The sequence below is a fragment of the Agelaius tricolor genome, unplaced genomic scaffold, assembly GCF_023055355.1.
Source record: "Agelaius tricolor isolate 1412-34295 unplaced genomic scaffold, bAgeTri1.0.p SCAF_2, whole genome shotgun sequence".
NCBI lineage: Eukaryota > Metazoa > Chordata > Aves > Passeriformes > Icteridae > Agelaius > Agelaius tricolor.
This window is the reverse complement of record NW_027269262.1, coordinates 61,034,810-61,060,348: the sequence shown is the minus strand read 5'-3', so window position 1 is coordinate 61,060,348 and position 25,539 is coordinate 61,034,810. Positions and strand designations below refer to the sequence as shown.

The following is a 25,539-nucleotide window of genomic DNA, read 5'->3' as shown; positions in this document are numbered from 1 at the left end:
AGCACACAGGGATGGTTTGAGGAAAAATGGAGACCCTACCTTTAGGTCCTCTGCACAGAGATGTTTAATGTGGCAATGGATTTATTTGGTTGGAGCTGTTGAATCCCAGGCACACTGCACGTGTCCTGGAGTGCAGTGATGCCTAAGCAGATTTACTCAGGGGTTATGGAAAGGACCTAGACAGAGCTTGGCTGTGTCCCTTAACCATTGCTCTTCTCATCCATTTTTTCAGGTCTCAGGGAGATGGAAAGCCAACCACAAGACAGAAGATGACAGCCACGGCACAAGACAGTGCAACAGGAATGATCATACAGCCTAACCTACATGTAGTTTCTTCCAAGTTTATTCACACAGGATGATGGTGAGAGTTTTTGAAGATTTAGCTATGTTAAGTACTTTTTTTTTTTCTCTTTTTAACTGCTGAGAAAATCAGCCTGGTATGGAAAGAGGCAAGGCAAATGAGGGGATGGACCAATGACTGTAACTACTGTAAATCCCAAGCAGCAATCCTGCAGGCTCTGCTTGTGAAATGAGTGAGTTTTTCATTTGGTACTCCAGATAACACTACACCTGCTGGTAAACTATTTTCACCAGCACTACATATGCACTTGTTCATACTTGCTCTCCAAAACTAATCTAATAAATGCAAATGGACTGAGTGAGTGATCACAAGGGCCAGGTTTTGGGTTGTGTTTACCTGCACAGAGCTCAGAGAATACAGAGTTAAATGCTGCTCTAAAACAAGCTTTATTTTTGTTATTTGCCTTTCAGCACAATCTAAACTAACAGATCCATCACAGAAGGTTTGAGTAGCACAGCAGTAACAGAAGCCACAAGAACAAGCCTCCCAGATTTCACACACATGCCCAACCACCACTGGGCACTCACAATTACAGTGTCACCCCAACTCCCTACAGAAATACCAGTACAGAGTAATTTGGTGAGATAATACATGAAAAACCCCATGTAGCTCTTTAGCTGTGAAAACTACCACTGCCCAGGAGCCAGGATGTGACACCCTGTCACATCATCACTATTTGAATGACAGCATTCTGGGGTAACCTGAGCTCTCTTGATTTTTCCTCAGAAAATCCCTACTAGTAACCAATAATTGGTGGTGGAGACTGAGACAGATTTTCACATGTAGCTGATGTCTGTGGGAGAGATTCCACAACCAGTTTAAGGCAGTTGAAGACCTTGATGCAGCCAAAAGGTGAGGAAAACAGAAATGTCCCTTCTTACAGCACCATCTGCTTATGTTAGGTATAACATAAACCTCTTTGTCTCATCTGTAAAAATATGGGTATCAAGGGGGGTAGGAGGTTTATTTTATAAACCACCAGGAGCTGCAGGTTATCTGGTATAGGAAGTTGTGTGAGCTTCTGTCAGTTGAAAATGCAACCTGACAACTGCCATACTGGCATAAAAGGCAGATAAAAAGTGTCCTGGAAGAAGTTATCCTACTTCCCAAAGAATTCCCATCAAAGTGCTCTGCTGCAGTGATGAAATCACATGCTGCTCAGTTCCCCAGAGAGTATATTCCCCCCAAAACATCAGGACTGCCATGAGTTAGGCTCCTGGACAAAAAGATTGTCTCTTCATGAATCTGTATTGCTACCACAGATTGGAGAGAGGCAGGAGTGGAAAGACAAAACAGGCCAAAAGTTTATACAGAAACATAGAATGGTTTGGGCTGGAAGAGATCTTCAAGATCTAGTTCTAACCTCCCTGCCATGGGCAGGAACATCTTTCACTAGACTGGGTTCAGAGCCTCATCCAGCCTGACTCTGAACAACAGGGTAGGACAAAAGGTTTTGACAATTTTTTTTTCTAAATATGTCAGCTTTGCACAATATAATGAAATAAATCCCTTGCTATTACAATATCAGCCTTCATGACAGAGGTACTTGTGGGCAATTTCAGCAGAGGGGAAGGTTCAGAAGGACATGGAAATGACATGTGTATCACACAGTGGCAGTGCAGTCCCATGGCTGCCAAACCCCTTCTGATGCTAAAAACAGCCAGTATCCATCCACCTGCTTTAACAGCCCTGGAATGGATCCAGTGTCAATATCCAGCACACATCTGTCCTCAGATGCTAGGACAGCACTAGTTTGATCTGACAAATACACAAATGCAAAGGTGCAAGCATAGAGCCTCCTACTTCAACAGGGTGACTGAAAAGTTCTCCCTCCCCAGCAGAAAGAAATATGCACCCTAGAAGTCACAGGGCTCTTCCCTCATTTGTCTTGTGCTGTGGTAGCAGCATGAAATCATATGCTGAAAGAGTCCAACATGAAGCAGAATCTGATTTAAACAAACTGTACACACAACCACGTGGACTTTTTAAATAAAGGAAAATACTATTAAAATATAGTTTCCTTTCTCCCTGCCCCACTTCCCTTTCTCAGTTGACAGCCAACCAGCTGGTTAACTGCTCGGAAGGTGCACGCTCCTTCCCACATTTAACCAGTGCTCCCCGTGGGGCTCTGTGCAGCCAAATGCTCACCACCTCTTTTTAATACTGAACCACAGCACACAGCCACTTCCTCAAGCTGGTGGCTGCACTCTGAGGGACAGCACCTGCAGGAGCTCAGCAGAAGCAATTGATGCTCAGCAGAAGCAACTGATTCACAGCAAAGCAAGATACAGTTGAGAGCTTCCTTCCACAGAACACAGCAGGAAAGGGGGGATGTTGCCTTCAGATAGACAGAATGACCATGATGGATGCTGTCTTGCTATTATATGGTTCCTGTTGAGTGTGTGACCACGCTTTACTCTGGTTTTGCTCCTCTGATGAGCACCTCATATAAAGCATAACAGGAAAGATAAATATATGACAATTATAGAGATTATAAGAGGAAAGATAAATGTATGACAATATCTGTCAGAATTTTAACCCAAACCAAATTTCCAAGCAGTCTTTTACAGACAGCTATGAAGTGTCCAGATTTTTCCTAATCAAACAATGAAAAAGCACCCCAGTTCAACAGCCTTCTTAGCAACGCCAGATGGTAAAAAGATGATAAAGCAGAACAGAATACAGTAAGCTGATATTTTCTGCAGGGGACATCCCCTCCCTAATTAAAAATGACCTTCATTATTTCTTAGCTAGCATGACTTTTTAAAACAAAACATGGATAATTTAAATAGAAGCATAATTTGCAAAATGGCTTGCAATATCCCTTAGAACATTTTTCCACCTTTGACCACCTCTGAAGCACAAAAAAGCCTTCAGTAATGCAAGAAATCTGCTCCAACTTTTATGCAAGTCAATGTCACTGACAACTGAGCAAGAAAGAAACCACAGTCAAGTCCTCACTTCAAAGCAGTGTTTAGTTAAAGATGAATTATGTGACCTTTTGGCAGTGTACAATGGAACAGAAGTCAAAGTTACCCAAATTCTTCCATGCTCTAAACAAATTCAGTCCCGTATCTATGAGAAACTACCTCTGTGTTAGAATAGACCACATTTTCCAAAACATGTTTAAGCTAATAAAGTTTCATGGAAGCCTCAAAGAGAGCAGATAAGTCTTCTTCTGTTTGGGGACGTGGTGATAGTTTAGTCACTCTCTCCTGCAAGATGAAAGAAAAACTGGATTATAAAAGGATACCAATAAAATTAATCAAACAGTAGGTGAACTATGTGTCTCTGTACTAATATCCTTCACAGAGAATAACAAAGTTTTGCAAAATAAGTCATCAAGTAATTAAATTGAAGCATCATCAACTGTACAGTACTTTCAAGAATATATAAGCTAAAATTCCCTGTAATTAAATACACAGAAGCAAGATCAGAATGCTGTTCAGTTTCTGAGACAAGCACAGCAAACATGGGCCTTCTCCATCACAGATGTCAGTACACCGGAGGACATTATCCTGAGAATATAGTCCATTTTAAAATTAATTTGCCAGCACTGAACTAGGAGTTGGAGTTTTAGGGACCAAGACTCAAAATACTACACCTCTCAAGGCCCAAGAGCTGCTGTAAATGGGGAGAATAAACTGCACCTGTAAGTCAGACTCTGAAAAAGAGACACAGCAAAGGCAAAGTATGAAACTGCTTAATAAACAGCCCCACACCTCAGAGTCAGAATACAAAGGAATTGTGGTCAGTCTTCATTTGGACACTGATTCAACAGAATGTTCAGGTGCTAAAGCCCCAGTGACTGCAATGAAACTCAGGTATGTGCTTTAGTGCTCTGCTTGACAAAATAAGCACAAAGGCAGGGGATGCAATTCAGAAAAGCCCTGTGCTACTGAGGATGAGGAGCTGCATTAGTGTAGGTACCCAGTTACTGCAGGAACATTCAGCTGAAAGGGCTCAACATCAGTGTACTCATCCTGGTCATGATTAGAACTTTCATGTTTTCAACAACCAATGATTTTAACTTTTACTGAAATACTGGGGAGAGTTAGAGATGTCTGCAAAGACAGAGTCCAGGCCCACACTAGGAACACATTATCTTTAGATGAGGTCTGTTTGGGCAAGAAAGAGTTTCTTCTGCTGCAGCCTGTTTCAACATCTCCCTTGTGGAAGATGCTGCCCTCCAGCTGTAAGTTCCCCCTTTTTTCACATGTGAACAGTGGCTATCATTTGCTGAGGTCCTTGCCTGAGGCATGGAGTGGGATGCAGGGGAAGGGGCTCCCCAGTGCCCTGCCTGGGCAGGAGGCTCAGCTGAGGCCCCTGGAAGCAGGGTGATGCCACAGTACAGGTTCGCACCCGCGCGCTTCCCCTGGCACGCGGGACGCAACTGTGGATGTGGTCACACGGCAAGCCAGGCCACCACACTGCCAAATCAACGTGAAACAGTGGTGAGAAGTCAGCTGTGAGGTATTCACAGCTCATAATCATGGTTAGCATGGCTTGTGAGAAGTCTGAGAAGTGCAGCTCTGTGTGCATAATTTTACCTGCAGAAGATTCACTGGTGCATAAGTGGCAATCAAATGGTACCTCTCTCCCCAATGCTGACACCAGTGCTGCTACTCACAGAGATACAGCCAAAGAGAAGACTAAGATTCTTCTATGCAGTTTTGAAACCAAATGGAAAATTCAAACAGCACTAGGGCAATAGTGTGTTGTTTTTTTCAGACTCATAATATGCAAAATATGACAACACAGTGCTCAAACATTCATAAATTCATCATATTAGGACTGTCTGGGCCAAAGCCAGTTTTGCAGCTCTGAGCACTGAGATGTCCAGATTTATCTGTAAAATCACACTGGGTGACAGGAGACAGCCAGCCTGACAGCCTGACCGACTGGAACATTTCCCAGCTCTGGAGACAGAAGGCTGCAAACGGGTGCTCCTCCCGTGTGCCTGGACACAGAGGCACCATCACTACCTCTGCACAAGCTTGCTGATCTTTGCTGCTGCCCAGACAGCGAGGCCCTGGCTCCCTCAGTCTGACTCAGTGCATCCTGGTCCCGTGCCAAACCCAGCAGCTCCGGACTCATCACTGCCTCAGCCCCACTGTAGCTGCCTCTGGGATGTCTGCATGGGGTGGGTGGACGGAGAACAGCCCTTCCACAATCTCTTCTTTTCAGTGCCCCCATCTCCTCTCAAACACCACCACCCAGCCACCTTGAACTTTGAGACAGCATCTTCTTTGCTAGAATAACTGCTGTCTGTAAACAAGATCAATTTCAACAGCCTCACTTAGGAAGGGAAATAAAATTCTGTTTGAACTTCAAGTCTGTCCCAACAGAGCTCCCACCCCAAATCCCAACAGTCAGATTACATTCTGCCCTGCAGCCTGCACTTCATGGTGTGGAATATACTTGGCAAACTTTTTAGTGCTATCACCACTGCACCACATTGTTTTCTTGATGTGAATGGGCCATTGCTGTATTACAAAGCAAACCTACTGCAAGATGAAAAGCAAAAGAATTATACCAAAAAAACCACTATGGATTAACCCATGGGTACTAACAGATTGTTAAGGAACACTGATACATTTGCATCATGTTACATCTCATACAAAAAAATAAGGGCTGAGAAACTATTAGGTCATCTCATTTTACACAGTACAATGAATCACCAATGCTATAAGAAGACAGGAAAAACCCTTCGACATCTTTTGGTGAAGAACCCTTCTCCAGCTATGCAAAACTTGCATTCAATGTTTGTTTTAAAGGAATATGTTTATCAAAACAAACCCTCCAAATGCCCCATAACAATGCACATGCATAACCTACTTCATGGGTGCTTAGTTTTCTTCCTGGCTTTGCCACTGCTGTTGAGTGTGATCCTCAATAGTTGCACCTTTGTGTCACTTTCTCAGGTATAAAATAGGAATATTAATATTTACTGTTAATGCAACTGTTCTAAGGTGCTCTGAGATTTATGAGTGAGAAGAACTATACAGGATCTGCTGTAAAAAGTGAATAACCTTTTGGCCTAAAAAATTTTCACTTTCTCCATAGTAATATTTCCCTTGCAACTTGGTGGGAACAAATACTAGGTCCACAGCATATGAATCAAACTGGTTTTTTACAAGGAAGACTCTGGATTTTGCTTTAAGAGTGGTGTGTTGCTTTTTGCAGTGTCTTTGTGGGCACTGAAACAATAAAGGGTACTACAAGTTTAATCTATATCATCCCAGGGGACCTTATTTCAAATTCTGATGGGGGTCAATGGAACAAAAAAGCCATCTGCGAAGAAAAATGCAACTTCTCAATATGGAAAGTTTAATGCAAAGTGAGTTTGACCATTCTTACCAGATAGCACTTGGTATTAAGGCTTTATCTATAGACCACCTGCACACATAATTAAGAGAGGTAGTTATGAAAAAAGCAGTATCTACTACAAAGATCACAGGCCTATGAAAAACATCCTCTTTTTAAAAACTGTAACATTAAAAAAAACCCAAACCAAACACTTAGCCCTTTTTTTCTGTATCCATGTGAAAACTGCAGCATGCACTCCATCCCACTGAAAAGAAAAATCTAAGCTGTGGAGTGAAACAATATATAGTTGACTATCCATAATTTTCTCCATTTAAATAGTTTTCATGCAGGAATAGAAATAAAACTTGCTGGAAAAGAAGCACTTCTGATTTTTTTCCAAAATCTGTTCTATTTTATTTTGACAAGAAAAACTGTTTTGCTCTCTGTCTTACCTGAGGCAGAGTGCCTTTGACTAATGCAGGGATGTCTGCTTTGGAATAACCAATTGCAGCCAAGCCATCATCAACATTCAGATCAAATAGGAATTTCCGGAGTGTGTCTGCCAAAATAAGCCCAGCATCTTTGATTCTGGCAGTGCGGATGTCAGCTCCTAAAATAAGACATAATGCCTTGACTGTAGGGTGGAGAGAGCAGAGGAAGCCTGTCCTGGACTTAATTTAATCATAATATCAGCTGAATACATATCCATACATAACAGCCACTGCCCTAAAAGCAACAAGAAGTAAAAAGAGGAATCAGTCCTCATTTTACAGTTGGAATGGTTTGTGAAAGGTGGAATAAAACAAGATCAGAGGCACGTTCACTGCTGCCAGAAAGACTAACTGCCACATGAGGTTAACTTCCTTTCCCTCTGTGCTCACAGGGAGAAGCACTTTTTAGTCTGACTAACTGCTGGGAGGAAAGCAGCTAATGCATGAACATCAGTGGTATTTATTTGTATGGACAGTGTGCCAAATGCTAACTTCATTTTAAGGCCTTGAGTTTGCTGACATCTAGAGGACTGTTCTGTTCAATTACACATTAACAGAGAGGACTACAGCATGTGGGCTGAAAAAGGCAGAAGACAGCAGGGCAGTGTTCAGCACGTTGAGTAAATTCTAAATTTATTGCTGTTTGAATATGTGCTGACTTGTGTAGGGTACTGTAGAGCTGAAGAGGAGGAACTGCTCTCTTTGAAACAACTACTGAACAGTAATGAAAACACCAATACAAAATGAAAGATGATAAATATTTCTTACAGAATAGCTTGTGTTCCCTTCTTCAATGAATGTTCAGGACTTACTTAAAAGTAATAATAAAAGTATGTCCAAACAGGAGACCCAAGTTCCTCCATATGATTTCTTTCAAAGTAACCCAAGCTAAATTGGTTCTCTGTGTGACCTCAGTGATGTTACAGCAGAACTATTTAAGGTCTAAGTGCCACACTGAGAGATGAGTAAGAGCAAGACATAGCTACAGGAAAAATATCTTCTGTGATCCTCACACAGCTCAGCGTAACATTCAAAAGGAGTTAAGGGAATAGGAAACCTGCAAGCTCACTTGAAGAGCTCAGATATTCAGGTAGTAAGGCTGGCAGTAATGTAGTAAATAATGTCTGGGAAAAAAAGATAAATAAGATATGAGAGTCTTGTACAAAGTCTTGTGCTATTGGGGCCATTCCATGAAGTCTAAGTTTATCCGGGTTTTGCTGTGGAGGGGTAAGTCCACAGCAAAAAGACATAAACCCTCTATTCAGATGGTAAAGTAAAAGGGAAATGCAGGAGGATAAAATATGACAGTAAATGTGGTTGGCAGTTTTAAAATATTACCATAGTTCTAGTACTTTCTTTTTGCTCAGCTTAAAAGATTCATCAGTCTTTAATTGCTCTTAGAAAATCTCTGGCCACATGCACACCTATTTCAACTGTCTAAGAATCCATCCAGGGAGGTATTAGATTTTTTCTGGCTGTACCCAAATTCACAGCTGTACATACACACAACATAACTATTTAGTAATCTGCTTCATGTCATAAAATACCTTCTTAGTCATTGCATTTGGCAACATGACAGATTTGAATCAGCTACTGTAGTCAGTTGGACTCTGGAGTGGACTCAGAAGTAAACACCCCAGATGGGAATTAATAAATTCAATCCCACGTGACATGTTTTCAGCAGAATCCCTTTCCAGCAAGGCACACAATGACGTAGTTAAACTTCTACTGAGAAAATTAACAGAACTTCTAGAGACAGAATTTATGGCAGAAGTTAATACCACAAAACCTAAGGGAACAGCTTTTCAGTCACTTGCTCTAAAATCAAGAGCCAGAGATGAAAGTTTCTGATATGCTGTGCTGACCAGTTATCCAGACACATTTTGTTTCATTTTAGTTGTGTGTAATTGCTGTAGGAACACAGATATTTATTAGCTCAGTATATGACTCCAGCTGAGTTTGTGTTTTGGTTTTGACCATAAGCAGGACAGCATATGTTAGAGGAAGCCTGAACAACCTCACAGACCATTTATGAAATAAATAGAACTTTAACCCAATGTAGTTTTTCTGACCATGTTGTTTTACACCCTCTATAAAATACTATAAAAGATATAAAATACCATAAAATAATATAGGATATATAAAATATTTATACTATATATAAAATACTATAAAATGTCTATATTAAAGTCCTATTCTTCTTGAGATCTCCAATGCTTTGAGATTGCTTACACAAGCAAGTCATACATGTGACTGGACTGCTGTGACTTGCAAACAGAAGGCTGACCATACAAGGGACTGAACACAAATTTTCCAAATAACAGGAGAGTTGACCTAACGACTTTTTCTCCACTCCCTGCACTGCTGTGGCCAGCATGTGTTTTAGCAGCAGTGTAGCCACAACACAAAACCTAGTGCAGGCAAACCCCCTGACCTTAGACAAATAAATTAGCTCAGTGCAGAGCCATGCTGTCACAGCTAGAAGCTCTGAGACTACATCACTGGAAGCTGGTTTATTACACACAGTCATGCTGGAGGTATAATAAAGAGCTATCCTTTCTCTAAGGACACCCTTTGATGATGGGCTGTAACATAACAAGGCACTATATGGCAAAATAACCTTTAAATGAGCTGTCAGCTTGCAACTGTCACTTTTATTCTGCTAAAAAGCAGAAAAGGCCATTTTGTTAATTAATCTCTTTTTAGCCATTACATATGTGTCCACAGAAAAGCAACTCCAGGAAAAGCTTTCCCTTGGCATCAGCCACTGAGAAATTCCAACACCTACAAACAAGCTTAGGCCTACATTAGAAAGACCAAAACCCACAGCTGTGTGCCATGGAAAAAAGAGCAGGAGTGATTCAAAATATCACTGTTCTAAATCACTGCCACAGCAGGGAATTTGTTAGGGAAAATACTTCCTTTTAGCCAACAAATGCCCCTGAGTACTGGTTCACTTTGTGGTAACTACTCTTCATAAAGTGACAAGAGTTGTGCCAATCACAGCTACTCCTTTTTGATTTGCAACAGACCTCCAGTTAATTTCAGCTGTCCACTTTTCTAGCCAAGAATCAGATTTCTCCAGCTTGCTCCTCTAATCACATCATACAATATCAAAATTCAGCATTATTCCATCTAATTTGAATGATATCTAATTCCACAATCTTGTTTTCTAAACTTAAACCCCTCCCAACAACCAATGACAATTGCTTGCACACAGTGTTTTTCAGTCCCGAAATGTCATTTTGGAAAGAATTCCATTTGTACACAAGAACTGTACCCACAGATGTTCCTACCTAGAATCTCTGCAGCTTCTAAATGCCGCTCAGGATGTATCTGTGCTGTGAAAGCAAACACTGCTGGGGATGTCAGCACCACAGAAAGGCCATGAGGCTGGGAAAAAAAAAAAAAAAAAAACAACAAGAAAAAAAGAATAAAACACATCAACAGGACATGTACTTTTAACTTCAATGGACTTTAATGCTCATTAATGACAGATAACAGATATTCGAAATGTACATTAAAAACCGAAAAATAAACAAGTTTTACCACTAAAGAGTGATCCACATTATAATCCTTTGGTTTGTAAGTTTTCACCAAACCAGAAATAGGGTAAGACATTCCATGGCTGGAACAGAGAGCAGAGAGAGAGTGGTTAGGGCAGCTCTCCTGGTATTTGGAAAATTTGTGTTCAGTCCCTTCTGTGGTCAGTTTTCGGTATGCAAGTCTCTTCAGTACAGATTCTCAGAAGGCATTGACAGGTATGATGTGGATATTAGGTACAGAAAACCCTCATCCCTCTGCACCTCAGGGACCTAGCTGGAAAAAACAGTACCTCCTTACTTTGTGAGTGTGAAGTTATATTACTTCACTGACTGAACTGAAAGATCTTCAGTTCCTAAAGTAATGTAAATATGCCAAAAATATCATAGTCTGCATACCTATGTGTTCACACTGTCTGAGAAAAAGAAAGTTTAATTTTGAGATATAATTATAAAAGTAGACTTGCTCACAGAAAAGGAATGAAAGGAAGGTCTCTGAAGAGAATGACTGCTAATAACTTCTGTACACAATTCACTTTTAGGCTTTGCTTCTTTGAGCTCATTTCAGACTGCTGATTGCCTATCCCACAGACAAACTTACAGATAATTGCATCAGTTCAGGAAAAACTCAAGATTACATCATTGCTGTCTCACTGTGGAACAGCTGGCATGGAATCTAACATTTTAAGTGTCATTGACTTTTTTACTCTTGTTTTTACTACCAAGGAAGGTAAAGACGGCTGTGTTTTGTAATTTTCACATGACTGGTTTTGAGTATCACAACCCAAGAATACACAATCCTTACACACATAGATGACAAAAGCCCATCAGTTTGTCACAACACACAGGTCCTTCAGCATCACAGGCCAGGCTACAATCCCTTACTCTATGTTCAGCAACAAGGGCAGCAACATCTTTGACAATCTGAAACAAACACTAGCTGTAAGCTGACCTCAGATGGAGTTACTATTTCTCTGTACTCACCAGAGATGAACACCAGCATTGCCAAAGCCAATCCCAGCAAAAGCACTTGCCAGGTGCATGTTGGCTCTTGCTTCACGGTCTTCAGGGTTTCTGATGGCTCTGTGCACCATGGAGGCAAATGGTACCAATGAATTTTCACAAACAGATTGGTGATTCAGGAGGGAGAAGGGAGAGAGGACTTCTTTATGGACAGATATATAAAAAATCTAAAAGATAAACTGAGATTAAAATGGTGGAAATGGAATCAAGCCATGCTTCGGTAAAAGAACAAGGCTGCATCTGGATCACTTATGTAGATCATACTGGTTCACTGAAGGGTAAGCTTCCTTTCACTTTTCCGAAAACCAAGTAAATAGAGTGGATTTAACCATATTCAATTCAGTGGTGAATCAAAAAATTCTAGTTAGAATGTTTGGTAATTCTGTGTATGGCTCCAGGATCACTCCAGCTTTCTCACCATCTCCTTTGGTGGTGCTCTAGACCCCACCACCTGCGTGGGATGAAGACAAGATTCCCTGGCTTCCTGTGCCTCAGGATCCTTTTGAAGTTTGACAGTAAGGAGAAAATGTCTCAAGAATAGATTCCAAAGGAACAAAAACCATTTTGACTCACTAGGTACTGTGAAAAATTTTTTCAAAAAAACCCCACATTGATCTTTAATAGAAGTGCAAATGGTATGCAAAAGCTGTAAAGAGGCTAAAACTTTATTGACAGGGATCAACACCAATTCCCAGCTAAGGCAATACCTATTCTAAACTGAAGGTCTTTAAGAATGAGAACGCTTGCAATAAATGCATACTTTTGCACATTCATAAGTGCATATCTTAATTTACACTAAAGGCCACAGAAGTAACATCAGCAGTATTCTATTCAGTTTGTTACATATACCCCTTATTCTGTCTTAGAAAGGAGGTTCTTGAAAAAAAGAAAAGTAAATTCTGCTCCCATATTAACTGAACAACTTGAAATACCTTTAACTGAGGACTTCAAGAATAGATTCACAGAGGCATTAAAAAGCTACCTCCTCAAAACAAACTACTAATCCAAATTTTATCTGAAAAATATTTTGCTTTATTTAATAAAAATCCAGGGTAGAAAACAAAAGCTTAATGTTGCAGCTTGCCTCATTCTAGCCTAAAATTTCCATTCTTGCAGGCCCCCGCTTTGGGGCATTGTGTACTGAGCACCCTGCAGGGGGGATGGCTGTTAAGTGTGTTACCTTTTCAGGTACTTAGCGACAATTCTCAGAGCGTGCAGAGCCCAGACGTCGCTGATGGGGTTGCTGCCTTGGTAGGCCGGGCGCTCGATGGGGTTGGAGGGGCAGGGGCTGCGCTGGTGGTAAGGGAGAGCAGTGTACGACTCCAGGGCATGGCTAACAGAAAGATGGAGAAATCAATTACTTAAGGGAGAGAGCTCCCTTTCACTGCCCTGCTGTCCTTTGAATGCAGGTTCTTTTTTATTTCTGGTGTCCAATGGTTGCTGAAACAAGAAATACAATCTCACAGACAGTGGAAGAATGCTGGGCCAGCATCTCCACAGCACTTCCTCTCCAACACACACACAGAAGGCAATCTAAACACAGTCCCTTTCTATCAGCTCACACCTGCTAAAAGCCTGGTTGGATGCACCAGCACCTGTAGTGTTTCTCACTGAAGAGGGCTGTGCATGTGCAATGAGTGCATTTCCTTTCTGTAGGACAGGAACCATAAGAGACTTTAGCACTGAAACTTCATAGGGTACTTTTCTTCTAGAAGTACTGACCTTAAAAAAATTATGGGTGATATTTAAGGTAAGTGGAATTGCCAAGAGTCTCATCTCCCACACACTCATGAATCTGACCACATAAAGAAGAGGCACTGCCTATATGACTCTATTAAGATGAACAAAACTACAGACAAACCAGTTTTATTAATGAACAAATGCCTTTTTTCCATTACAGACATTGCAGGCCAGGGTCCTTCACCACACTTGAGAAGTCACAGTTTCATTACATATCTATTACTTTAATATACATAGCACCCAGAAGCAAAGTAAACTGTGGCTCTCCAAATAGAAATGCCAATGTATTTTATGCAGTTAAGCTGTTGGTTTGAGATGAATAAAATTTTGTGCCAAGTAAAAAGCAAACTATGAGATTGGTTCTGAAGATGACCATAGCTGGATGAAGACCTGCTGGTATCTCACAAGCTTTTATGGATTTTTATTGACACATCATGGCTTTTGTTAGAAAATTCTTATTCTTTATTCCCTGCAATGTCTGTGATTTATGATAAATGCTATTACAAATGTGATTAATCATCTATCTCCATGATCCCTTAAAAAGGGACACCTGGACTCTCTTCCCTGACAAGAGCTATTCTGGAAGCAAAGAGTTTCTCTGGTGCACTGCAAAAACATTCAAATTTCTGCAAAAGCAGGATTTGTTTCCATACATTCTGAAGGAGGCAGTGAGACCAAGGAAGAGGAAAGTCTGACAGAGCTCACCTTAACAAGAACAGCAAACAGAAAAAAAGATAATCCTCTTGTGCTCTCAAAATACATTTTTCTACAATCATCATAGTAAAAATACAAAATTTAAATAAATTCATGTAGCAGCCTATGCAGAAAACTCACCAAAGCACATCAAAGCCACTGTTGGCCACTATTCGTTCAGGCATAGACAGTGTGTGTAAAGGATCAATGATCCCTAACGTGGGCTTAATGGCTCTTGAAGCAATACCTGCAATGTGCAAAGGGAGGAAGATCAGTTAAAGATGTTTTGTAACAAATATAAAAATAGGACAAGTTAAGCTTAATGTTCAAAACATGACAATGAGGAGAGAAAAAATATTTGAAACTATGAACATAAAAGCAAAGAGAAAGAAGGGGGGGTTGAGAGTATTTATGAATGTAAACTGATGATGAAGTCTCTCTAAAAGAGTTACATGATTTGAGACTCTGCCTGAAGTGGATTATACCAGACAATGTTCTCTCCCTGTTTGCAACCCTCCCTGAGCAGCCTTGCAAGATGTCTGTGGCATCTGCAGTATTCTTAGATTTGCATCTTCTGTGGACAGGCAGAAGGCAAAACTGGTTTGTATCTGCAATCAATTGTTATTGCCAGTTGCTGTCTTCAGCATCTGTAATAACCATGCCCTTGTATTTCGGTTAAGGGCACAAAGATGTAGCTCTGAGAGAGACAGACAGACAGACAGACTGATTGATTACGTATAGACTAGAAAACTCTTGATCTATTGTCTCCTTAGCACACCCATCTGGGTCCTGAGTTCTGCAGACTGTGTGGTGTATAAAATCCACATGTTTAGAAGCAAAACCTTAAACAGCTGTGAAGCTCAAGATGACATTTTAGCCTTAATCTTTATTTGCCAGGGATGAAAAGGCCAAAGGAAGACACTGTCCCTCACTTGCACAGCATCCCATGCCTGAGGTTTCCAAAGTCAGGAAAAGGAACATTTGGTTGCAATTACACAACAAAGAAACAGAAGTCTTAAAAGTAGAAAGAAAAATACAGAGGAAATAAGGAACAGTTGGTTGACCCTGAATATAAGTGGAAATTTCCTTTGCAATTAACATTTTCTGCCATTTAAGGACTTGAAAGATTTTAGTTTCCTGTTTTGCCTTCAAACTATAATCCACTGTATTACATAGGTATTTGATTATGTTAATAAGATATAAATTTAATTCAATGAGGAAACCTTTAAGCTTTTAAAATCTGCCTGTGGCTGTTGAATCAAACGAAATGACACCTGAAATGACATGCAGCATCCTTTCCTTTCAAGGCAGGGAAATAACAAAGACATGGGAAAAGCAATTGTCTTGAATAACACACAGAAACCTCCACAAAACAAGCAAAAAAACCCCAAAACAAAGCACCAAAACCTCACCGGTTTTAACTTTTAGTTCTTTGAAGTCAAAAATGGCAACACCAGTGGTTTCACTTCCAGTGCCAGATGTTGTAGGAACTTAAAAGGAAGAATGGAGATAACAACAAATAATAAGAAATATATAATACTGCAATTTAAATAATAAAACCACAATAGTAACACCACCCAAAATACAGGGCCCAGGAAATCTTGGAGGTATCCCTGATCCAAAGCCAAGAGATCAAAGGGAAACTGCTACTTTGATCTCATTTCTCAGTAAAGGAGTCTAGCTGAGCTAAACAAGACAAAGTAAGGATAAAACCTCTGATTTTACCTCCACTAAATTAAACAGCAAAATGACTTCTGAATACAACTAGAGTAGAAGTTAGCCCAAATGAAGCTGAAACAGCCACAGTAAACTGATTTCAGTAGAAATATCAGGGAGTGTAGAATGCCTCACCTTCCCCTTGCCCCAACTCTCCAGGCACTCTCCTCATCCTTTACCTGCAATGAGTGGCTTGAGGGGCACAGTGACCGGCTTCCCTTTCCCAATAGGAGCATTGACATAATCCAGGAATTCTGATGAAGGGCTGGCTGCATACAGGTTGGCAGCTTTGCAGGTGTCTATCACAGACCCACCTCCAACAGCAACATAGGCATCAAACTCTCCCTTTTTAGCAAATTGGATGGCATCCAGGAAACTTAGGACACAAGAAAGATTTTCCAATTAGTCATGGTAAAACCAGTACAGAGGGAAACTAACTATTAAGGCCAGCATGCAGGCCACAAGGAGGTGTTTAAAAAGCCATATGAAGTCCTGTAAAGGCCTAGTTGGAGAAATGCACTGTCAGAAGCAAATTGTACCTTTGGTCTGTCGGCTCCACACGGACATTATCATATATTTGAAAGTTTATACCATATTTTGCCAAGGAGTTCAATACTGCATTTACAGGAGGGAGTTTGGAGAGGTTTTTATCTGTCATCAAACAAATTCTTCTAGCACCAAGATTCTGCAGGTCCTATAATAATGAATAAAAAAAACCAAACAACTGGTATAAAATCACACACTTCACTATTTAAGCACTAATCCAAATCAACTGAACCATTTGATAATAATAAAACCCTGACTTAAAAATAATTGGTTATTGCAACATTTTTCAAACCATATCCACTGAAAAAAAAGAGCATTAACCACACACATGTAGAATAGAGAAAGCAGAATAAAATTTTAAAATATTTTTTCCTAAGTTCCTGTGAGAATGAAAAAGGCCTTTTCACAGATTGCCTCCATTAACTGCCTACCAAAGCACAGCATTAAAATATTAAAAATGCAATACTGGATATTTATTTATTATTGATGAAAAATCAAAATGAGGTGGCAAAAGGAAGAAAAACAATGCTACATCCTAACCTTTGCTAAGTTGTCACAATAGCTATACAATACGTATAAATTATTCTAGTGGTGTTTAAAGTGGTGGTCATTTCATTTACAGTCTGACTATAATTTTACTTCACAAATTTTCAAATATAAAAGAGATCTATTAATGCTAGAAATGCCAAAAATGAGGAAAAATGATAAATGACAAAAGCCAGTGATAAAAGCACACTGGAACAATGTACTCAGGTAAACCATCTCCCACTGCTGAAACAAAAATTCTACACTTACACAGGGCAAGGTGAGAGCTGAATGAATATCTAGCTAATTTAATAGAGTCTCTGATTGAGTTAATGAGAGATAGAAAGATGAAAGCAGTCTTGAGAAAATACTGGTGAGTCAGCAGGATTCAAAATTTTTTCTGAAATAAATTCCTGGTCAGAGAAAAACATTGTTGCATACTTGTAGCAAAGTACCAATGACTCAATTATCCCCTGAGCTGCATTTCATATACCAGAGCACCACTGATGCACCAGGCTTCTGTTCTTCAACCAACAGTATGCTCTGACCTTTGTGCACTGATACATTGGACCACACCATATATAAGCTTTCCTTTATTAAGTGGATTTATAGCACTGGCAGCCCTTCAGAAAATAACTTTTTACCAGGGATGGACTCACACCATAGCAGCTTACCATGCCAATCTCTTTTGTGACTCCTTCTCCATATCGGATGTTTGAAATGGCCATCTATAAAAAAAAGAACATTTCTTTTTCTCAACAAAAATGGCATCTGGCCCTACTCATTCAAATATTTACATTGATAATGTAAATATTTGTTAAGTGCCATATTTGTCAAGAAGTATTGTTTGTACAGCTTTTAAATGAAACATATTTTATTATTAAATCTACCTCAAATGCATAGTCTGTACTCCCCAGGGTGGGCCGTTCAGGAACTGGAATGGAAATAAAACAGTAGAATTAAGAAAAAATAACTTATTTCATTCTGTTTCTCAGGTCTAGAGCTGACAGATTCCCTTGCTTTTAGCATCACTAACATATTTCCACAGGTCATCTCAGCTTGTCTGGATAACAGTCACCCATTTCACTCCTTGCTGTTCATGAGATTAATGATCCAAGTACTTTATCTGACTCATATAATTCAACAAAACAAGTGTGTTTTTCAAGAATTAAGTATTTTTAATAAAAACTGAATGAATTAGCAGGAAGGTTGCATGAGAGTTTGTTTGCAGTCTACAAAGAGCAGAACATCACATAAAAAAGTAGAACTGAGTATGTGTGGAGCATTCAGGCTGCTACATACAAGCTGAGACGTGCTAGAAATGCAGCCCCTATCATGCAGGGGCTACATGATAACCTTTGGAACAAAGACAAATTCATGAGACATCCTCTTTATTACGTGGATAGAGAACACCTTATGTATGCATGGGAGCAATACTAACAGGTGTTTACACTTCTTTTTACTTCTGCCTGGTCCTGAATGTGCAGGTGAAACAGAATTATTTGCTATAAAATTACCACGTGCACTGCTAATAATAAATAAGAGTCAGTGTGTTAATATTAACTTTAATTAGGAAATATTTATAAGGACAGTATTTCAGTCATAGCTTCTCTCTGCCATGTCATTTTTGCATGGATTATCACAAAACTCAATTTCTGGTGTATTCTGATTTTGCCATAGAGTGAAGCAAACTGCATCAACTGAAATCGCCCATTCTTCTCCAAGAAAAGACCAGAAGAAGCACTCTGCTCTTCCTGCTGTAGGCATGCCTTATGTCTGCTATATTAATTGAAAATACGCAATTTGGATTCTGATCCAAGGAGTGAAACCATGATAATGAGGCTTGCAGACATGCTGGGGTGCACTGAAGCACTGACCCACAACAGTAACAGATAGATGTATTAAAGCCCTTTATGTACTTTCTATTCAAGCACAGGCCAGCTGCTATCAGCTCCTTCATTGCCACCTCTTGTCAGGCTGTACATGTTTGACCTCTCCTGGAGCTGGAGTCTGCTGTACTTTCAGTCATTAATTTGACAGGCTAAGGACATGTCCAAACCATTTACTTTCTTGCTTTCTCATAGTACAATAGACACCCTGCTGTAACATTCTTGAAACAAACTTAACTTTCAAGATGAATTTTACTGAGTTCAAAAATTGGCAGTGTTCAAGGAAATAGTACAATTTTTGTACTAAAAAAACCCAAAGAAGTTTGGGTTTTTTCAGCTCTAGTCACTGTTCAATCATTTCCCACTATTTAGAGATTTACTGAATTGATATCATCTTGCTACGCTATAGACTCTATTGCTGCCTAAAACTTTCAGAGAGGGTTCTTAACTCAGGCTTCAGTTTGGCAAGAGCTTAGTTTAAATTGACTGAGTAGGTCACCAAGCAGACAAGCAAAAGAACAAAATTCTATTTCTCAGCTGCACTGTCTTGCTGTATGGATCATCTTGGGCAAAACAAGTATCTGAACATAGAAATAGTTTTTCCATGTGTAAAATGACAATGTCAATTCCTTAGGAAGTGTTCTAAGCATGTGAAATCATGCTACTTAGAGTTACACATTACTGAAATTATTGCCCAAACCAGTAATATTTAGTGGATCTGGAGACTTACCAACAATCTGGAGACTGACAGATACTTATTCTCCTAGCCTCCCTACAGCCCATGCAAACAGAAGCTCCTCCTAGGGTGACTGGGGTAAGTCAGCGCAGCTCCCCTGCTCACAGTCCACAATCCTGGCCTAAGTGAGCTGCGTTTTTGAGACTGACTGTATAAAAACCCTGTGGAGATTTTATTCCCCAGGCCAACACACACCTTTGTGAAAGGCTACTTTTTATCCATATCTTCCTGTTTCTTTTCTGGTGCAACACGTGTGCATCCAAAAGCAGATTGAAAGTTGAGATGGTTCAGGTGATGACAGCCAGAGCAAAGTTCAGATCAAAGAACTGGCCCCACAGTATGGGGAGGGAGGGGACAGGAGGCAGTAACCGTGGTTTATGTGTGTGAAAAATGTGTATTTTATGATTGGCTTTTTGCAAATATTAAAGTGAATATTATATATGTTGTGTTAGAAAGTGATGCTGTATTAATTCTCTTAAGTAGTGTGTTAAATATTGTTTTAGGTTATAAAAAAAAGTTAAAATAGAAACTATGCTATGTAGGATACTTTTTTTAAAGAAAGGACTTGCAGCAAGGTAGCAGCCACAGGACACCTAAATCTTTCAGAGAAAAAGAATTTATTGCCCTCTTATCAGAAGAAATGAACTTCTTCCCACCTTGAAGGTGCTGTTAGGATTCAGAGGAAGAAGTTGATGATGACCAGACAGAATCCTGTCTTTGAATGGAATTTATGCATCATGTATGAAGTGTATGAATATGTAACAGGCTATTGCTTTTAAGGGTTAATCCTTTGTTAAAGGGAGTCCTTCTTCAGGCTCATGCTGCCTAGAAAAGGATACCCGGATGTCTGTAACTCTTTGTCTCTATTGTCTCATATTGTCCTAATTCAATTTGTCCAAATTATTATTGGTTTAATTATATTACTATTTTTATAACCATTTTATGACTATTAAACTTTTAAAATTTTAAAAACAAGTGATTGGCGTTTTTTACATGTGGGAGCAGTGACTCTCTCCAACAATAACCACTAGCACTGTACAGCTGCAAAATAACAGGTTGTTTACCTTCTCCTTTAGATTGTTCCTTCCCAGCTGTTGCCTGCACCCTCTGCCCAGGTTGCACGGATACATACAGCCCTCTGCAGGGCCACGGCCTACAGAATTATTTTGGAGAAACAAATTAAGTCTTACCTTGGGAATAAGTGTGGCCATGGCTCGGGCACCGACAACTAGTTAAAATGTTAAAAAAAAAGTTATGGTTAAAAGGGGAAAACTAAAGCAGAAAACTAAAGCTTTACGTCCTAGAAGTCTCCTGTAAGCACCCCTTCCAAGGGCCTGCAGCTGAGCCCGCCGGTGTGCAGCGGGAGCGGGCACGGAGGGTTCGCAGGGGCGGAGCGGCCGCTGCTTTTCGCGTCCCGGCCGCGGGCGGGCCCGGCCCCGGGAGGGACCCCCGTGAGGGACCCCGTGAAGGACCCCGTGAGGGACCCGGGAGGGCCCCCGGCGGTACCCCCGCGCCCCGTGCCGCCGCACTCACGCCGCCCGCTCCAGCTGCCGCAGCAGGCGGGACACCCGCGCCCGCCCCGCTGCCATCGCCCGGATCTGGGACGGCCGGGAACGGGGAACGGGGCCCGGGACGGGGCCGGGCCGGCGGCAGCGCCTCCTCCCGGGAAAGCCCGGGACAGTCCAGCACACAGCTGTCCCAAACAGGGACTCGCAGGGTCAGGGGAAAAGTGTCCGCATTCAGCACCCCCAGCCCACGGCCCTAAGGTCAGCGTGGTCGACACCCAACTCAGGCCTGTTTTAAGGCAAGCAGAATCTGCTTGCTAAAACGGCACAGAATGCCAGTGAAGAGCGACTAAAATCTAATTAGGACTGAGTGCTTGTTGTGTATTTGTCACAGAAAAATACTGAAAGTAATGGAATTGCAAAGTGAAAATAATAAAAAACCCCCCCATGGTCCTGAAATTAGGTGAACTACTTTTCTGACTCTTCAGTTGTGCCCAGTGACAGGACAAGGAGGAATGGTCTAAACTAAAACACAAGAAGCTGCACCTCAGCATGAGGAATTTCTTCACACTGAGGGTGGCAGAGCACTGGAACAGGCTGCCCAGGGAGGTCGTGGAGTCTCCTGTCAACCTGTTCCTGTAAGTTCTTCTAAGCCTTCTGATGTTTACATTTTTGTAATGGAGTTTCTCGGGCACTTTTCATGCAAATAATGATTGTTTTGCATTCCTTTCTGGAGAAGGAGAGAATTGATGGATTGTTGGTTTGACCAGTGTGGTTGGAGAGGTGGCAATTTCATCCTCCAATCCATTGTCACGTTTGAAGTCCTATTAATATCGGAGTTCGGAAATAAACTGCCACTTTTTTGCCTTGGACATCTCAAGAGTGTGTCATTAATTTCGTGTTCTATTGCGAGTCTCCCTCTCTGGAGACATTCAAAATCCACTTAGAAATGTTCCTGTGCCACCTGCTCTAGGCAACCCTGACTTGGCAGGGGCCTTGGACAAGATGATCTCTAGAGGTCCCTTCCAACCATGACAATTCTGTAATTCTATGAAATCACAGTAAATTACAGTGCAGGATGGATCAAAATTTTGTAACCAAATTTTTAAGCTTTAAGCTATGTTGCTTAGCTGCCAGCAGTCATATACCACTACTGAGCAAAGGAAATATTGGATTCTGACAAAAAAGTATAATTTTTCTAATGTAACAGATATAAGTATTTTGCCTTTGCATATTCTTTGTGTCTTACTAGATGATCTTTAAGGTCCCTTCCATCCCACATCATTCAATGATTCTATGAGCAGATCAGATGAGCCTAAACTCAGGATTTTGTAAGGTGCTGAGCTTGGGAAAGCAGGTTAGTGATCTGCTCAGGCCCCTATACAGGAAGCTGCAAAACCTTTATTCACTTGTGAGAGCTAGAAAGTGGCAACAGCACTGGAGCACCTGCAGCTCTGCTCAGATGACCACTTTGCTGCTGGAGATGAACACACTTCATGGGATTTTAGTGGAGAAAACTGACCAGTAGCCTTGTGAGCAGCACAGAATTCTCATCAGATATTTGTATGGGAAAAAGAGCCCTTCTCTGTGGCTGAGCGTGTACAAGGTGTGCCCTATGGAAATGCCTGGAAGATCAGAGGTCTGCAATGTCTCTCTGTTGATAACAGAGGGTTGTGCCCACAAGACCATTCCTGCCACTGACAGAACCAAAGCATCCTGCAGTGCTGCAGACAGCTCAGCACATGGGCAGGAAGCACTAGAGAGGCAAAGAACACACCTTGTGCAAGGCCTATAGGCTGGGCAGTGGTCAGTCCATCAATGCTACTCAAGCTCCAAGGTGTACACACCCCTTCTGCCCACAGCAGCTCCCCTACACAAAGGATTTGCTTTCTGATGCTTTTTACTGAAGCTGCCATCCTAACTGAAGTGCTACAGAACAAGAAGAAAACTGTTTAAGTCACCCAGCTTTTTCAAAAACTTGCAGTGAGGCATTACAATATCATTAACCACTAAAAACATCAAAGTTTGAAAACATTATTTAACTGAGATTACTGAAACTTGTTATACTAACTTTTTTTACTAGGGAACAGCATCTTCCCTGTAGCTAAGCCACACATTGAGACAGTTGATTTTTCTTTTTTCTATTTCAAGTGTACATGTGACACTACAAAGTTCAAGAGTAATGGGAAGAAGTTTGAGAGAATTTCTACTACCTGCTCTCAAACTGCTAGGTAAGCACTGTAAGATTATTTCTATAAAATGATGGATTACTGTTACTACAAGGAGAAATTTAGGTTTTAACCTGTACAATACAAACATTTTTCTGCTGAACTCAGTGGCTGGTCAGCAGCATTGACTTCCTTTTTTCATCGACAAAATGCTGTAGAAAATATGTACAATTTCTTAGGCCCTGCAATAAATCTTTCAGTAAGTTTCCATGTTCCTTGTGTAACTGAACCTGAATACCACAGAGCTGAGCGGCTTAAGCTGACTCACAGAGCAAGAGCTCCACCGTCAGGCCACTTTCTCAGGGCAGAGAGCAGCAGCCACATCCTTTAACTGCTATTCCATCAAAACTCCAGGTCACATCTGCGGTCCAGTTCCAGCTACCTGAAAACAGCTTTGCTCAGCTTTTGTCCTGGCAGAAATGCTGCAACTGCGAAGCAACATCACCTGTGAAACAAGTCACTGTGACACCCTCAGATTGGGAGGAACCGGGACACCCTTCTCCCTTCACAGGACACCGATTTCCCTTGGATGGAGAACACAGCCCTCCTTCTCTACCAGCTAAGAGCCAAACGCAGGATGTTTTAGAAATGTCAGAACGCATTTATTGACAGATACGTGTGTGAACAGAGCACCGGGCAGGAGGCTGGCAGCGACAGTCCCTTCCCACGCCTCGGTGGGCATCCCCAGCCCGTGCCGCACACTGTCCCTCACGCCTTCTTTCTCCTGCCCCCGCCGGTGCCCCCGCCCGCAGGCTTCTGCTGCTGCGGCTGCCGCCGGGCTCCGCTCTTCTTGCCGCTGCGCCCGGGCCGCTGCTGCCGCCGACCGCGCTTGCCGCGCTTCGACTGCTTCTTGCCCTTGTTGGCAGCGGCCGCCTCGGCTTCCTCCGCCCGCAGCTGCTTGTTGACGGCGCGGGTGATGTCGAGCACCGGCTTCTTGCTGCCCATGTCCCGCAGCAGCTCCAGCTGCCGGCTGCGCTCGGCCGCCAGGTTGCCCAGCAGCGGCTGGAAGCGGCGCTTCTTGCCGCCGCTGCGGGATGGCGGCTCCGCCGGCTCCTTGGGCAGGCGCGGCTGGAAGCGGCCGAGCGAGGCGGTGGAGACGCGGGCCACGCGGGCCACCCGCCGCAGCTCGTCGCGGTCCTGGTGGCCGGTGGGGTGCAGGGGCGCGGCGGGCACGGCGCTGCCGGCGCGGTGGGCTCGGGCCAGGTTGCGCAGCCGGTTCAGCTCGTTCCGAGCCACCCGCTCCCGCTTCTCCCGCCGCAGCCGGGCGAACTGGTCCTCCTCGGGGTCGGCGTCGGCCGGCACCTCCGCCAGCCAGGCGCGGGACGGGTCTCCGCCCGCCCGCTTGTAGCCCCAGCGCCGCCGCCACTCCTTGGCCTGCTCGTCCCACACCAGCGAGGTTTTCTTCTTGCGCCGGATGCCCTTCAGCCGCGCGAACTGCTCCCAGCGCGTCGGCGGCCGCGGCTTCGGCGCCGGCTTCTCCCGCGGCAGGCGGAACGTGGGCTCGGGCAGCTGCGCCACCAGCGGGCCCCCGGCGCCGCCGGCGCGCTCGGCCGGCAGCTCCCAGAGCCGGGACACGAGCAGCTGCGTGTTGTCGCGGGCCAGCGCCCGCAGCAGCGCCTCCCGCCGCGGGCCGGCCCCGCGCAGCGCCGCCGCCGGAGGGGGGTTGCGGTCCACGGCCAGCAAATTGCCCAGGTCGTACTCCAGCTCCAGCTCCTTTTCCACCGTGATGCTCCGCCGCTTCTCCGCCTCCTGCTCCTCGGCGGCCGCCAGCACCGCCTCCACCCGCACGGCCGCCATGGTAGCGGCTCCACGTGCGAGCGGCGCCGCCGCTGCCCCGGAGCGCGGCAAAGCTCCGCCGGGTCAGCGCGCCGGAACCACCGCGCCCGGAACCGCTGTGCCCCGGGGGCGGGACGGGCGCAAGGCCCGCCGGGAGATGTAGTCCCGTCGCGCCGGCCCGCCAGGGGGAGCCGTGGTTCCCCGCAACCCGCCCCGCGGCTGCCGGACCCGCGGTGTGTCAGGGGAGCCCTGGTCTGCCAGGGGATCCCCGGCCTGCCAGGAGACCCGCCGCCGTGGCTTATGGGCATGCGCTTCCAGTCATAGAATCACAGAATCAATTCGGCACGAAAAGCCCTCTGAGGACATTAGGTCCAAACTGTGACCAAACATCACCATGTCTACTAGACCAGGAAACTGAAGCAACGTCCAGTCTTTCATGAAAAACCTTTAGGGACAGTG

General features: G+C 43.0%; 2 protein-coding genes across 2 annotated transcripts; both read right to left on the bottom strand.

Moving 5' to 3' along the window:
- Positions 1-728: 728 nt before the first annotated feature.
- Positions 729-21,225, bottom strand: ADHFE1 (alcohol dehydrogenase iron containing 1). The gene is made up of 14 exons (XM_071420386.1): positions 21,105-21,225; positions 20,762-20,799; positions 17,837-17,880; positions 17,621-17,674; positions 16,415-16,569; positions 16,055-16,251; positions 15,572-15,649; positions 14,301-14,406; positions 12,907-13,059; positions 11,688-11,786; positions 10,711-10,789; positions 10,458-10,554; positions 7,123-7,280; positions 729-3,576 (listed from the first exon to the last, which is right to left on the bottom strand). Exons 1-14 carry the CDS (start codon positions 21,158-21,160, stop codon positions 3,493-3,495), a joined length of 1,398 nt encoding a protein of 465 aa, XP_071276487.1. The 5' UTR covers positions 21,161-21,225; the 3' UTR covers positions 729-3,492.
- A 2,659-nt stretch (positions 21,226-23,884) lies between these two features.
- RRS1 (ribosome biogenesis regulator 1 homolog) lies at positions 23,885-25,195 on the bottom strand. Its single transcript, XM_071420376.1, has one exon. The coding sequence runs from the start codon at positions 25,099-25,101 to the stop codon at positions 24,013-24,015; it is 1,089 nt and encodes a 362-aa protein (XP_071276477.1). The 5' UTR covers positions 25,102-25,195; the 3' UTR covers positions 23,885-24,012.
- Positions 25,196-25,539: the final 344 nt, after the last annotated feature.